The sequence below is a fragment of the Pseudochaenichthys georgianus genome, chromosome 9 (genome assembly GCF_902827115.2).
Source record: "Pseudochaenichthys georgianus chromosome 9, fPseGeo1.2, whole genome shotgun sequence".
Classification (NCBI taxonomy): Eukaryota; Metazoa; Chordata; class Actinopteri; order Perciformes; family Channichthyidae; genus Pseudochaenichthys; species Pseudochaenichthys georgianus.
Window position 1 is genome coordinate 37,535,463 of NC_047511.1, and position 14,684 is coordinate 37,550,146.

Genomic DNA, 14,684 nt, shown 5'->3' on the forward strand with positions numbered 1-14,684 from the left:
ATTGTATGTTTTGATCATTAATGTGTTAAAGGTGCAGCTAGTTTGAATGACTTTGTATACTGCAGGGTAGCTTGTGAATTTATTCCAGGAGTAACTACATTCTTATTTAAGTGTTTGATTACATTTCACATTATTAATCCAAATCTGTAAAGTAACTTGACATATTAAATACAATATTATACTTATATTAAAATAGTATAAATACAATTGTATATATCCCTGTAGTTACTTTGCAGATTTTGATTAATGATGTGAATTATAATCAACTCTTCAATCAGACTTTAGTTACACCTGGAGTAACATTCACAAGCTACCCTGCTGTGTACAAAGTTATTCAAACTAGCTGCACAGTACCAGCTTTAATAACACTTTAATGCATCAATAATTATAATCGAAACACATAATATATTATTCTAAAATGGGCCAATTTGTAATGAGTATCTTTTCTTTTGGTACTTTAAGTATATTTTGATGCTAATACTTTTGTATTTTCACTTGAGTAACATTTTGAATGATACTTGTAACAGAGTATACTGTATCTACACTCTGGTTGTTGTACTTTTACTCAAGTACAAGATCTGAGTACTCCTCCCAATTATATTTATCTATTTACATTGCATCTCATTCAGTGATATTAACCTTTTTATTTCAAATAAACGGATATCTATTCTGTAGGCAACTATATATCTAATGGAGATTATATTCAGATTGTAATGCCAGAAATCTGTAAATATCAGTGTGTTCTTTGACACTCGGGCCACCCAATGGCTGCCCTGTGTGTGTCTTTAAGGGGCGGAGCTTGATCCTCGGTGTGAGGCAGCTCTCAGCGGATGGGAGTAGTGCCGCTCGTAGACAGGAGACAGGATCCATGGCAACAATCATGGCAGGTGGGAGCAACACAAAACAAGAGGATAACTATATTTCTAAATTCAAATTGTATTTTTAGACAGATTGTGATAATGTCCTTTGTGTGTGTGCTGTGTTTCAGAGGCAGAGACTCGCCAGAGGCTGCTGCGCACCGTCAAGAAGGAGGTGGGTGTTTTCAGCTCTGCACTTATCGCCTCGGAAAAACAAACACGTTGGTTTTTATGAATCTGTTCAGCCCAATTTCCCCCTGTGCTTAGATAGGTGAAACATAGCAAACATGTGTTGACACTTGCACTGAACGCCCCATCTTTTCCTGATGACACCTGAGATACATTGGTTTTGATGCTCTAAAAAAGAAATGTCTTTTTTTTTTTAAAAAGACTAAACAAGCCAAAAATATTATGTATATTAATACCATTACGGGTTTGAAGTGTTGTTCGTGCTGCAGCTCAGTAATTATTCACATGGAGAAACAGATTGTATGTGTTCAGTGTCTGTGGTGTTTATGGCAGAGCAAACCATCAGCCTTCTGCCCAGCCATTTGGTGTGTGTGTGTGTGTGTGTGTGTGTGTGTGTGTGTGTGTGTGTGTGTGTGTGTGTGTGTGTGTGTGTGTGTGTGTGTGTGTGTGTGTGTGTGTGTGTGTGTGTGTGTGTGTGTGTGTGTGTGTGTGTGTGTGTGTGTGTGTGTGTGTGTGTGTGTGTGTGTGTGTGTGTGTGTGTGTGTGTGTGTGTGTGTGTGTGTGTGTGTGTGTGTGTGTGTGTGTGTGTGTGTGTGTGTGTGTGTGTGTGTGTGTGTGTGTGTGTGTGTGTGTGTGTGTATGCCTCTGTTCAGGGACGGTTTCCTTAAAATCACGAACACCTGATATTTACACATTATAGTCAAACACCTGAAGCTTTACAACATCACCAACCTACAACTTTTATATATCGTTTATTTTGGTCTAAAATACTGAAACAGGGGAAGATTAAAATACGTTTTAAGGGAATAATGACTGTTTCTCATGTATCCCAGTTCAGAGCACTTCTGTTCATTATTGATGGATTTATTTAATTAGTTTCATATTAGATTGCCTCGTAAATTACAAGACTGTATTTCTACCAAACAAACGAAGATACAAATCCCATCCTGGATCTTGTGAAAAGATGAACAGCTAGACTTTGGTCTGATTTGTTTTCCTCCGAGTCCTGTTTGCAGTCTTATCAGTGGAAACCAGGCCCTTCCCCATGATTGAACCTGCCTCCTGTGCGCTGATACGGCCTCAGTGGGATTTTACTATACCTTAAGTGCAGCCTGATGGAGTCTGTGGATAGAAAAACACGATAGCTCACTTTATTAACAGATGGCACTCGGCATTAATCAGGATGAGTTAGTTAATAAGACTCATATATCGTGTTCGATTTCGAAGTCTTGAACAGTCGGAAAATATGTTTTAGGTTTAAAAATATACTTGAATTGAAATATATCGCTTGCAAATGTTTTGATTTTCCCCCGAAAATCTTTTATCATTCCTTATGCTTGTTGTGTAGGCTATAGGTCTCCTGGCATCTCATAACACATGCAGAGCAATTTCATTTAGTAGTATTACAACTAAATGTAAAGATAAAGGCTCTTTGAGTCTGAATAATGTTGCTCTGGTACATTGAAAGGGCTTTAATGTTACTCTTAAAGGTGGGGTATGTCATTTTGGAGAAACCAGCTCGAGTGCGCTAGAATGTGAAATTACGCAGCCGAAAAAAATCTGCGTCTTCCTTCAGACTTCCTTACAGAGCCCCTCCTCCAACGAACGTGCACATGACCAATGAGGGCAGGAGATAAGGTTGACAGGCAGGTAGGTCATCCTGTTATTTCAGCCGGGCTGGCTCAGATGATGATTGGTCGTGCTTTTTAAAGCACCACGGCTTCCACAGAAGACATTTTTGTATGTCTTTATTGTCAAAGCATTTAATATGTTCATTGCTATCTGGATGTTAAGAGCATTCCATGGGATATAACTAAAAGTGTTTCTGAAATAAATGACATACCCCACCTTTAAAGCCGTACAGACAACTCCTCTTGAAGGAAAGGTATGTGTTGTTGTTGTTCTGTTTCCCGTTTCAGTTTATAGCTAGTATTACTCTGTGTGGGCTTCACCATATGGTGTCTCTATGCTGTGTGTTCTCAAGCTCCGCTCGCCCAGCTGGTTATTTGCCACCAGTCTGCTCAGATATACCTGGATGTGGGCCATTATCCAGAGAGTGCAACAGAATTACCTTCTGGTTCAAATTGGTTTGAAAACATCTCTTATTTGCTTTAGCTTTGATACAGAACCACTCTCAGTCTGCCTCCGTCTGTCTGGCTGGCTCCGGCGTGCCTCGAATTGTGCTCCTCCCTCTGTCTTTGTATATCACACGTGCGTGGAAACACACACCTGTGTTTGCTAAAGGATAGAGATGGAGAGACAGGGGGAGAGAGACTGACTAGAAGAACATGCATCTGAACCTCTGCTGTATGCTTGGGATAAAGTTTCAAGCATTTGAGTGTAAATGAATCCAGCAGTTCCTGGTATCACGTTGATGTGAAACAATACAGGCTTGATTTATATTGCAGGAACAAGCAGCGGGGAAATCATCACATATTATTGTTGTCATAGATACTGATAGATATTATTACACTGAGACTATAATACAGTTGTTGACCTTTCTAGATCTAGATTATTCTATTCATAATCTGGTTTTGGTATGAGATGGCAAGTTTGTTCACCATTTAAAATCAAACAGAACTACAAGGTACTGTTGGCACGACCGTATGCAGCAGCTTTAAAGTCCACCCCGACCTTGATACATGGTGATGTCACTTTGAAAGGGGTTGAAGTCGAAGCTCTCACTCTGAACGGGGAAGTTTGCAGAACAATCTCACCACGAGGTTCAGGCAAGAAGTCTTAAAATGTTAACGAAATGTTTTGTAAATTGAGCATCTACAGTTCCATGACTCCTGATCCGTTGAAGAAGAGCATGTGATGCTCCAGGAAAGCTACTGATTGGATCATTAACTTTGTAGTGGAATCAGAATAGTTGATCAGTCTGCTTATTCGTTGTTAAGTTATTATACAAATAGTAGACACCTAATTCAGGTGCAGGTCGCATAATAAGAAGTTAACTGAATGCGAAGATGCATAATCAATGATGATTTCCCTCCTCCGCCTTACATTCCTTTGTTGGCCACAGAGATAATGAGTTATGAAGGCTGGATGTTTAATGGATGGGGCTTTCTCTCCGGCTCATATCTTTTGGCTCTGCTGTTGCAGGAGTTAATTGGAATACTCTGAAGATCTTTTATCACTCTGTCTCATACCTTCAGGCTACAGTGCTTAGTTCAGATTCAACAGACGTTGCTGCTGTAAAAGAGACGTTTCATGTTGGCTGTCACGTCGTGCACATTGTTTTATCTGTTCATTATAGTGAAGGTATATTTTGTTGTGGCGTTTTAGTGGAATGGGCTCATCCGGGTGGTCCACTTTGTTTAGATGTGTGCTTTATCGATGCACACTAGGACTCTAGGAGGGTGGATGTGAAGTCATGATGGCACAGTGCATCTAGATGTTGTTGTTACAGTAGTTTTGTTTATTTCAGTGATGAATGGCTGTGGTTGACGCATCTTCCTAGGCGGAAGTGATCCAATGTAAGACACGTGCCGTCTCCATAGAAACCTGCAGGTTGTCTGAGCTTAGACACTTCACCAGTTGAATTCCTCTGAGGCCGGATCTTCACTCACCGAGAAAATTGGTGTGTGTGTGTGTGTGTGTGTGTGTGTGTGTGTGTGTGTGTGTGTGTGTGTGTGTGTGTGTGTGTGTGTGTGTGTGTGTGTGTGTGTGTGTGTGTGTGTGTGTGTGTGTGTGTGTGTGTGTGTGTGTGTGTGTGTGTGTGTGTGTGTGTGTGTGTGTGTGTGTGTGTGTGTGTGTGTGTGTGTGTGTGTGTGTGTGTGTGTGTGTGTGTGTGTGTGTGTGTGTGTGTGTGTGTGTGTGTGTGTGTGTGTGTGTGTGTGTGTGTGTGTGTGTGTGTGTGTGTCTGGAGCGGGTGTGCATCACATCAGACTGGCACTGTCTCTGTTGTTTTGGCAGTATGAATCATTTCTGTTGATGCTGGAGATGACTGACACTGATGCAAACAGGCCAAGTTTGTGTGATGACTGCTGTCTAATTAGTGAATGGTATTTTTATTCTAATTGTTTTCATGGGGAAGGGTTCAAGACGCAATACTTTTTCACAAGTAAGAGATTGTTCGGTTTAAGGAACAGCGAGGTGGCAATCAGTGCTAAGTGGGCAGATATTCCCAGCACCATCATTGAAAAACAAGTTGTTCGGTTTTTCACAGTTAAATCTGAAGTCTCTGGCTTTGTTGTTCTCTCTAGATAGAGATGTGGATGTGAATACATTTACATATGTGGGTAGTATCTCAGTGTAAGACTTACAAATAGATTTGAGCAATATATAGACACACAGTTAATTTTCCACCACTGAAAGTTAAAGGTATTTTAATCATTTGTGAACAGCAAGTAAGATTGAAGGGATATTACTTTATTATTGGTCCATAAAAAGACCGAAATTCATCTCCGAGAAACTTTTATGATCCAGCTGTAAATATGAAACCATGAAAACTGATATTATAGGACGGCTGGTTTCTCCACAGAGGTGTGTGTGTGTGTGTGTGTGTGTGTGTGTGTGTGTGTGTGTGTGTGTGTGTGTGTGTGTGTGTGTGTGTGTGTGTGTGTGTGTGTGTGTGTGTGTGTGTGTGTGTGTGTGTGTGTGTGTGTGTGTGTGTGTGTGTGTGTGTGTGTGTGTGTGTGTGTGTGTGTGTGTGTGTGTGTGTGTGTGTGTGTGTGTGTGTGTGTGTGTGTGTGTGTGTGTGTGTGTGTGTGTGTGTGTGTGTGTGTGTGTGTGTGTGTGTGTGTGTGTGTGTGTGTGTACTTGGCAGTGTCATACGGTCGTTGTAGACGGACTCATGATATGCCCCGTGCAGATTGCATAGCGGTGCCCAACGAGGGGGACGTCTCCATAGCCACGGGAGGGAGGGATTGATTCATCAGACATCTAAACTATTGGTCTGTCGCTGTTGTCAGGCCAGCGGGGAGAGGGGGACATCGCCGTGACAACAAAAGCTAACTAATGAGCGTTACCTTGTGAGCATGTGTGATCTTCTCCCTCTTTTTTAAAAAGAAGTTGGATTTGCATGACTACGATAACGTCAGAGTTTGACGCAACAGCATCAATTGCTCCCACTGAGGATTACAAACTTCTTGATAAAAGGGGTCTGTGATGTGGTGGATAAACCCTCCCTTCCTTTATTATTCCCCCACCCCCAAATGTACCACCTCCAAATCCCATGAGAGGTCTTCGGGATGAGAGCTGGTGACTCATCCACCAACTTAACATGCACTCTTCCAACCAAGCGTGGTTCGCTTCCTCTTCACTTTGTAACCCCCTTTCACCCCGCGCTTTCTTTTTTTTCCGTTTTCTCCGGAAGTTTTTCCTTGTACGATGTGAGGGTCTAAGGACAGAGGGTGTCGTATTGTCATACTGATATTCTGTACAAACTGTGAAGTCCACTGAGACAAATGTAACATTTGTGATATTGGGCTATATAAATAAACATTGATTGATTGATTTGTAATCGTTTAATCCTTGCTATCATACATGTGTGTTTCATGCCCTCGTGATTATATTCTGTTATATGTGCAGTAAGCACTCCAATAAGCAGCCTGTGTGTGTGCCAGTTGTTAATGAATGACTCATCCGGCATCTTCATGTCGTTGACAGGTGAAGCAGATTATGGAGGAAGCTGTAACAAGGAAATTTGTTCACGAAGACAGCAGCCATATTGTGTCCTTCTGTGGTGAGTAACCAAACATAAAAATGAGTCACACCGCTTTGGCTTCTTTGTAACCTCTTCAGCTGGAACCATTCTGAAATACTGAGAACGCAATTGTATTTAAATCATTCCTGATCGAAGTTACTTGTGTCTCATTTATAATGCAGTCTAGAATCTGTTGCCTTACAATATCCCACTGTTTGTAAATTTCATTGACTGTCTTTGGATTAATTTTAAGCTGGGGATTTCCATTATCTGTATGTATTGCTTCCTTTACCGTTACAAGAGAGATTCTACTGATCTTTTTTCATGTTTATCTTCTATCATTTATATTTTTAGCTGTGGTGACAATGACAATGTCACAAAACAACTCTACACAACACTTAATTGTACACAGGGCACATTTTAGAACATGATGAAACAAAGTATGGGCATTATATATACTAGCATTTCGACAAAATTCCCTGTCTGATAATTCCACTGTGTAGCCATTTTGATAATGAAAACTAACTCACAAATACAATGTTAAAGGAAAGTAAGAGGTTTAACTTAACTTTACCGTTCTCCAAGAACATAGCAATGATCCTTTACGTTTCCATGGTGAAAGCAAAAGACTTAGTGTCATAGATCCAAATGAATATAAGCAACATGGTCAATGTTTAGAGTTATTCACCACTACCAACAATAAATGCATACACACATGTTCTGGCAACACCAATCTTAATCTTAGTGGGAAGGAGTGGCGCAGTGAGCTGTGCGTTGACCGTGCGTTGGGAAACTCCAGTTCGAAACCCGCTGCCACTGCGTCAGGCCGTTGTGCCCTTGGGCAAGACACTTCACCCGAATTTGCTCCTGTGGGTACTGTCTACAGTGTATGATATGTGTGTAATGTGTACTTGTAAAGCACCTTGATGACTTTGAGGTGTGAAGATGGGCTGAGTGGCGCAGTGGGCTGTGCGTTGATCAAGGGGGCGTTGGGGAACACCAGTTCGAAACCCGCTGCGTCTGTAAAGCCGTTGTGTCCTTGGGCAAGACAGTACATGACCGTTACATGTGTGTAATGTGTAGGGTTGGGTACCGAGAACCGGTTCCGGTTCGGAACCGGTTCCAACATTTCGATTCCAACGGTATCATTTAGAAATGTGAATTTCGGTTCCGCTTTTCGATTCCTGAGGAAATGTTTCTCGCCGCTCTCCGTAGCCTACTGCATGACTGCAGCGGGGCGGGAAATGTAGCGTTGTACCTACACTTCCTACAGTGTAACCTGAGACCAGGGCCGGCCCGTCGCACTGGCATTATAAATGTTCGCCTAGGGCGCCAGATCTGTGGAGGCGCTGCGCTGACAGCTCTGGGAGAAAAAATAAATGTTTTGACCGTTGGTGCTCATCCTAATTTTCGACCTTGATGTAACAACATTCATAATTAAGTAAATGTAACACCCTTTTCATCCCGGTTACACTTTTCATTTGCCCTGTACGATGGGCGCTGCAAGTGATGAAAATGGGGGATGTTGGCTTATCTGGCAACCGCAGCTCACGAGGGTGCACTGGAACCGGCGCTGTTGTTATTAGCATCTGGTGCTAGCTGCTCTAACGGAAGAAGAAGAAGATGTTTACAATGATGTGGAGGGAGAGTCCTCTCCAGTCAGACTGAGAGGCTGATAACTTCAGCTCAGTGAGGTAAAGGACTCTCAGTGTTTAGATAGTTCACTTTAGTCTAAGTTATCTCAGTGGGTCTCAAACGTTTTGATCACAATTTATGTAAACACATATTTCCAAGGCACTCCTTTATAATTATTGGGATAAAACAGGTTTGAAATCATTCCAATGTAAACTATAGGACAGTAAACCAGACATATCGTTTTAAACTGGAGAGATAAAAAAATATGCATAAATAAAATAGTAAAATAAGATATGAATGAACAACAAAAATAAAATGCATTACATGTAGGCTATTTGTTATTTAATTATTCAAATGTAAACCGATCTTTTTCATATGGGTGTTTGGAGTTGTACCCCCTAGATCTAGTCTCTAGTAATTCTGCGTGTGCACCAGATTGAAGCATTTTACTTCAAAATGTTCAAACATTTCTTCCCGGTATGCCTGAGAGGCAGATATGCTTGTTTTTCTCAACAAGAACTGTTTTTAAAAGTTGGACTGTTGTAGCTTCAGGGGTTCTCAGGTTAAAGTTACATAGCAGTGAATATAAACAGACTGATTAATGTGAATATTACTTTAAACTAACCTGTGTAAAAGTTTCTCGAATAAATGTAATTTTTTCGGTGGAAGAAGCATGCATCATTTTTTTACCCTGCCCCTCAAAGAATCGGAATCGAGAACCGTTAAGAACCGGAATCGAAAAGTAGAATCGGAATCGTGGAAATTCAAACGATACCCAACCCTAGTAATGTGTATTTGTAAAGCGCTTTGAGCATCTGGAAAAGCGCAATAATAAATGTAAGGAATTATTATTATTAGTCCATCAGAGAGGATAGCTGATGTTCCTTATTATTACTTTTATATTCCTATAATAGAGATATTTCTCCAACAACAAGTGTTTTTGCCAAATGAATACAAGTCTTTAAAAGGAAGTTGGGATTATAGTTGCCACATTAAAAACAGACAGCCAGTTCAGTGACGTGAAGATCCCCATCATCAGCTTAGCTTCTACACAAGCAAAATAAAGGACATTTTAAAGTTCAATATTTCACCAAATGTTATTGTTCTTGTCTCCAAATAGCCAACAGAGCGCAGCACGATCACTGTGAGAAACACACTGCCCACATGCAGGCGCTCACACCGGTCAGATGTCTGCCTCAGTTCAGAGCCGTAATCAGTAACAACGTGTATTTGGGGATTTCAGTGGGAATACATCGACTCTCAGCGTGCAGGAAATGTGATATTTATACTAGCCAGGAGCCAATCCTCGCAGACAAAGACTGCTCTTCACTCATAACATGACAGTCTTGGCAAGCTATTGAAATGTAGGAACATGTGTTTATGGGATAATCAAATGAACAGTTATGAGACCTTCCCTTTACACAGACTCTTCAAAAAGAGAAAATCTGCTTTACTGTAAGACAGTTTCACTAACTTTTTAAAAACTGAATTCAATCTCCTGTCATGTGCGTCAGACCGAAGCTACTGTGCCTACACTACCAGACATAACGCCTCTCAGGTTATAAAAATATACAATCAATAACGTGTGCTTGAGTGTCCATGGAGATAACATCCCTACCATATGATATCCAAGAGTATCTGACTGTATAGCTGTGAAAGGAATTTACTGCAGAGCTTGAAAATGTATTAAACCAAATAATAATAGACATCCCCCCCAACCAGTCAGCTTGCCCCAAATATCTTTTAATGTTTTTTCTTTAAATGATGTATTACCTTCCACAGAATTGAATGCAATGTGATGTTTTTGTACCAGTGTCCTGTGCATTGTTTGTGTTTTCATTCATGCCTGTCAGCAGTATTGTTGGCCTTCGCTGTAGACAGTATTGGATCAACATAGATGCTCGTCAGTCTGAGGGGATCTTTCCTCTACTACTATCACGTTATCTCAGTGGTCATGTAGTAGCTCAGGATGACCCTCTCATCTTTGTGTTGTTGTCAGCCAGCGTCCTCCTCCTGTGATCCTCAAAGTGGCTCTTATTACTCCAAGTACTCTTTCAGCTGGTCTGTAATAATAAGAGCGAGTGGAGGATGGGCGGGAAGCTCGGCCAGCTCCCCGGGGAGCAATTAGCCTCCACCATCACGGCTACTTTGATGAGATACCCCGGTAGAGTCTGAAGTATAGACGCTCTGAAGAGATAGAAAGCCGTCCTTGACTCGAGTTATGAAGCATTGAGTAGTAAGAGATACAAAGAAAAGGTTCAATCAATTGTAGTTTTATCAAATCAGTTTGTAATTTCTGACACATTGCTTTTTATTTAATTCATTCTTGATGCTTTGTGTTGAAGTCCTCGCTTCTTACATCTGTCATGACGGATCAAAACAATTATTTTAATGGCACCCTGGTTGATTTCTGTTGAACAGTGAAGATATTAAAGCCACTTCATTTGGTTTCACCTTTTATAAATGCAGTAACCGTTGAATCAAAATGTGACCGGCACTTCTGACTGATGGCTTTTTCTGTCGTAGCTACCAAAATAGTTTGCATGTCACAGCTAATTGGCTTGAACAATCAACTCACTATTGTGCTGGCAAGGCAAGGCAAGGCAAGGCAAGGCAAGGCAAGGCAAGGCAAGGCAAGGCAAGGCAAGGCAAGGCAAGGCAAGGCAAGGCAAGGCAAGGCAAGGCAAGGCAAGGCAAGGCAAGGCAAGGCAAGGCAAGGCAAGGCAAGGCAAGGCAAGGCAAGGCAAGGCAAGGCAAGGCAAGGCAAGGCAAGGCAAGGCAAGGCAAGGCAAGGCAAGGCAAGGCAAGGCAAGGCAAGGCAAGGCAAGGCAAGGCAAGGCAAGGCAAGGCAAGGCAAGGCAAGGCAAGGCAAGGCATATAGCACCTTTCAACACAAGGCAATTCAAGGTGCTTTACAAAAATGAAAGACATTCAGACAAAGGTATTTAAAAACAGTAAAAGATAATAAAATAAACATTAAAAGAAAAAGTACATCATTTTTCCCAAAGATGTGAATATTTAAATAGGCTGAAGATGAGATCAAATCTAGACAAAGGTAGCAAAAGCAGCCAAATTGCTTAAAATGAACCAGAGCATAACTTGATTTAGACCAATGGTGGTTGTTATGTAATGTGTGGTCATTATGGCGATGAATGTTGAGATGAATGTTGAGATTAATCACCAATACTTAATCATTCTGTCCATTAAATACCAAATCCACAAAAGTGAAGCGAACAACAGGCTGAAATCATCAAGTGTGTATTTGTATCATAGCATATATAACACACACACACACACACACACACACACACACACACACACACACGATACATTGATTAGAAACATCATTAGATAATATTCTGTGGATGCACTCTATGACTTAGTGTCTAATCATTTCAGCGCTGTCCACGGTAGGCTCTTTGTCTGCGGTGGGGAAAGTGTTGGTCACTGTCCACGAGTCTCTTAATGCACTCAGTTGCCACAGATACAGGGTGATTAGAGGCAATTTACTGTGTTAGCTGTTTTTACCAGGAGACACTGCACCAATAAGTGATCCCACTGACATGATGCTCATTTTCTTGTCACTTCTGTTTTTAATTATTCATCTGGTAAAATGGTAAAATAAGATTTTAGTTGTACAGATCAAGACTACATTTTCCTTCCATTCCCCCTTCTTTCTGTCTCAAACGGAAACCTGTATGCATGCGTGCCATACAGTGAACACATTTCCCAAGGTATTGTTTGTAACATTGCCCCTGATGCCGTTGTTCATTTTAGAGTTTGGAACTGCGGAGACTAAGACACACTGGGAATGTTCTCGCTGGCTTGGAATACACAGTCCCTCTAGAGCAGGGTCATGTTTGGGAGTTGCTTTCTTTTGCATCTTTACCACCTGAGCCTAGTTAGCAGACACGATGAGAGGAAGCAGGATGAACTATACGAGGAGACCTTGTCATGTTACGCTTTGCTCTGACATTTGGCTTCGTGCTCTCATAATGATGTGGAGGTAAGCAGCGGAGGGAGGAAGGGGAGCAAAATGGAGGAAGAGATGGAGAGGAAAAGATCAGCAAAGATGACATGGTTGTATTAGAAATAAAACTCAAGCTGATGTCATCGCTGACACTTTTGTTTCCTAGGTAGGAGATAAACGCCGTTAGCAGCAGCGACAGAGAAAGTGACGGATGTACTGATAGCATGGAGGCAGGATAGAAGCTGTGTTTGAACTCAAGCTGATGTCATCGCTGACACTTTTATTTCCTAGGTAGGAGATAAACGCCGTTAGCAACAGAGAAAGTGACGGATGTACTGATAGCATGGAGGCAGGATAGAAGCTGTGTTTGAAGGGGTGAGGGTGATGGAGAGAGAGATGGAGGGATGTGATGCTGATGAGATGCTGCCACCCCTCCCTCCCTCCGCTGCTCGTCTCCCAGAGCTCCATCAACAGGGGTAACCATGGTGACACCAGCCTTCCCCCTGACCCCATGTGAACAGAGCCACAGGATTAGTCCTGAAAGAAAACTCAAATGTCAACACAGCTCCAGGCGCTGCCACGTAGGCCTGAGAGAGGAGAGGGTGTCTGACTTCTGCACAATTGAGCAGTTGTGTGTGTCATCGACTTGTGTGTCCGCTACAGCTCGATGGGTCACTTTTTGAACGTAAAGATGATCACGTAAATCTTCATTTAAAAAAGAAAAAAATTGTTTTTTTTATGCAGTCTTGAACTTAACAGAAAATACATACAGACAGAAGGTGTGTCAGAAGGTTAAGTTAAGAATTGAATAGGGCACCACTTTATACTGTGTTCATTTAATGTGTAAACGCATTACTACTATGCATCAACACTTCAATAAAAACATACAATAGAAACGCACTGTGCAGAATTGCGGGGGTGATGAAACTCACTTGACGTCTGACATGTGCATAAATGCATTGCTGCTTTGTTTATTTATTATAGTGCGCATGAATATCTGGAAATCATTATCAACATCAAGTGTATTATGACGTGGAGGTTCGACATGCTAACATCTAAAGAAACGGTTTTGTGCTTCAAAACAAAAACAAAAAACCTATATAAGTATAGATGAGTACGATTAATTTGTGACAATTTCAAGTTAGTCAAAACTAAATCCCTATTTGTAATTTCTTATGTAATGCTTTGGCATCTTTCAGCTCATTGTTTTGGTGTTATGGTTTTATTTATTGTGTTAGGATTCAGATATCTTCCCAGCAGTTGGTAGAGACCAATACAAAGCTAAAAGGAGAGGGAATATTGGACTAAGGTCTGGTGTCTTTTAATGATATACTCTTCTGTTTTATGTGCATACTAACGTGCCCCCTAACACTTGTCTAACCCTGTGTGTGTCCCACAGCTGCAGTGGAGGCATGCGTCCTCCACGGGCTGAAACGGAGAGCAGCAGGCTTCCTGCGTAGCAACAAAATAGCGGCACTCTTCATGAAGGTGGGGAAGAGCTTCGTCCCGGCGGAGGATCTGTGCAGAAAGGCCCAGGAGCTGGAGCAGGTCATGGAGACAAAGTGAGAGACCAACATCTCACACATCCCAGCAGACTTGGAAGCTTACATCAAAGCCCTGCGCAAGCGAAAGCCCTGAAAAATAAATGGCTGTCTGCTCACTTGAAGTATTCTTTTTTTGGATTGAAAAGCTTCTAAATAATTCATGTTTCCAGCTTTTATGAATCATGAATAGCTGATGCCATTGAGTCATGCAAATGCGGTTTTCACTGAATGCAATTTTAAACCATATTATACTTGTTGATTTTGTGACTCTCTCCTCCTGCAGACGAAGTCAAAGCATGCAAAGTCAAGACGGTTTACGCAAGATGCCTCGACTGCCCAGCCTCAGCCCGCAGGGAGTCAAGAACCTGTGGATCCGGACGGCCTTATTTGAGAAAGTGCTGGACAAAATTGTCCTCTACCTGGTGGAGAACAGCAGGTACATTGAGAATAGTCAATAATACCACTTTTTTACTGGTCCACGAACTCCCTCTGCCCTTTTAAAAATCCCCCTTCCATATTTGTCTTCCAGTAAATATTATGAGAAAGAGGCTGTTCTAATGGACAATGTGGACGGACCTATCCTTGCCTCTTTGTTAGGTAATTATATGTGTCTTTTATTGTGATCATCTAGCATCATGTCTTACACTATGGGTTCTGCTCATGTTCGAATAGACGTGTGTAATCATGGGAGTATTCGGAACACATTCAGCAGAATTGTATAAGCTTGTTAGTGAACCAGTATGCTTCACAAGGACGTTATGGTAGCCATGTTTTCTCCCTATTTATACTAATAGCCAATCCTTCATTGCAGCCTTTGATTGGCTAATTTCTACTCTTGA

At 41.5% G+C, this 14,684-nt stretch overlaps 1 protein-coding gene across 4 annotated transcripts in view; it reads left to right on the plus strand.

Annotated features, from left to right (window-relative positions):
* The first annotated feature begins 804 nt into the window (after positions 1-804).
* Positions 805-14,684, plus strand: part of sgsm1a (small G protein signaling modulator 1a) — a 30,107-nt gene continuing 16,227 nt past the window's right edge. For 2 of the 4 annotated variants that reach the window (XM_034091232.2, XM_034091234.2), the window contains exons 1-6: positions 806-887; positions 989-1,032; positions 6,660-6,735; positions 13,701-13,863; positions 14,129-14,281; positions 14,375-14,442. In XM_034091232.2, coding sequence (XP_033947123.1) covers positions 869-887; positions 989-1,032; positions 6,660-6,735; positions 13,701-13,863; positions 14,129-14,281; positions 14,375-14,442 — 523 coding nt within the window. In that variant the 5' untranslated portion in view covers positions 806-868. Of the gene's footprint in view, positions 888-988; positions 1,033-6,659; positions 6,736-13,700; positions 13,864-14,128; positions 14,282-14,374; positions 14,443-14,684 lie in introns of all 4 variants that reach the window. The other 2 variants (XM_034091231.2, XM_034091235.2) reach the window with 2 other exon arrangements.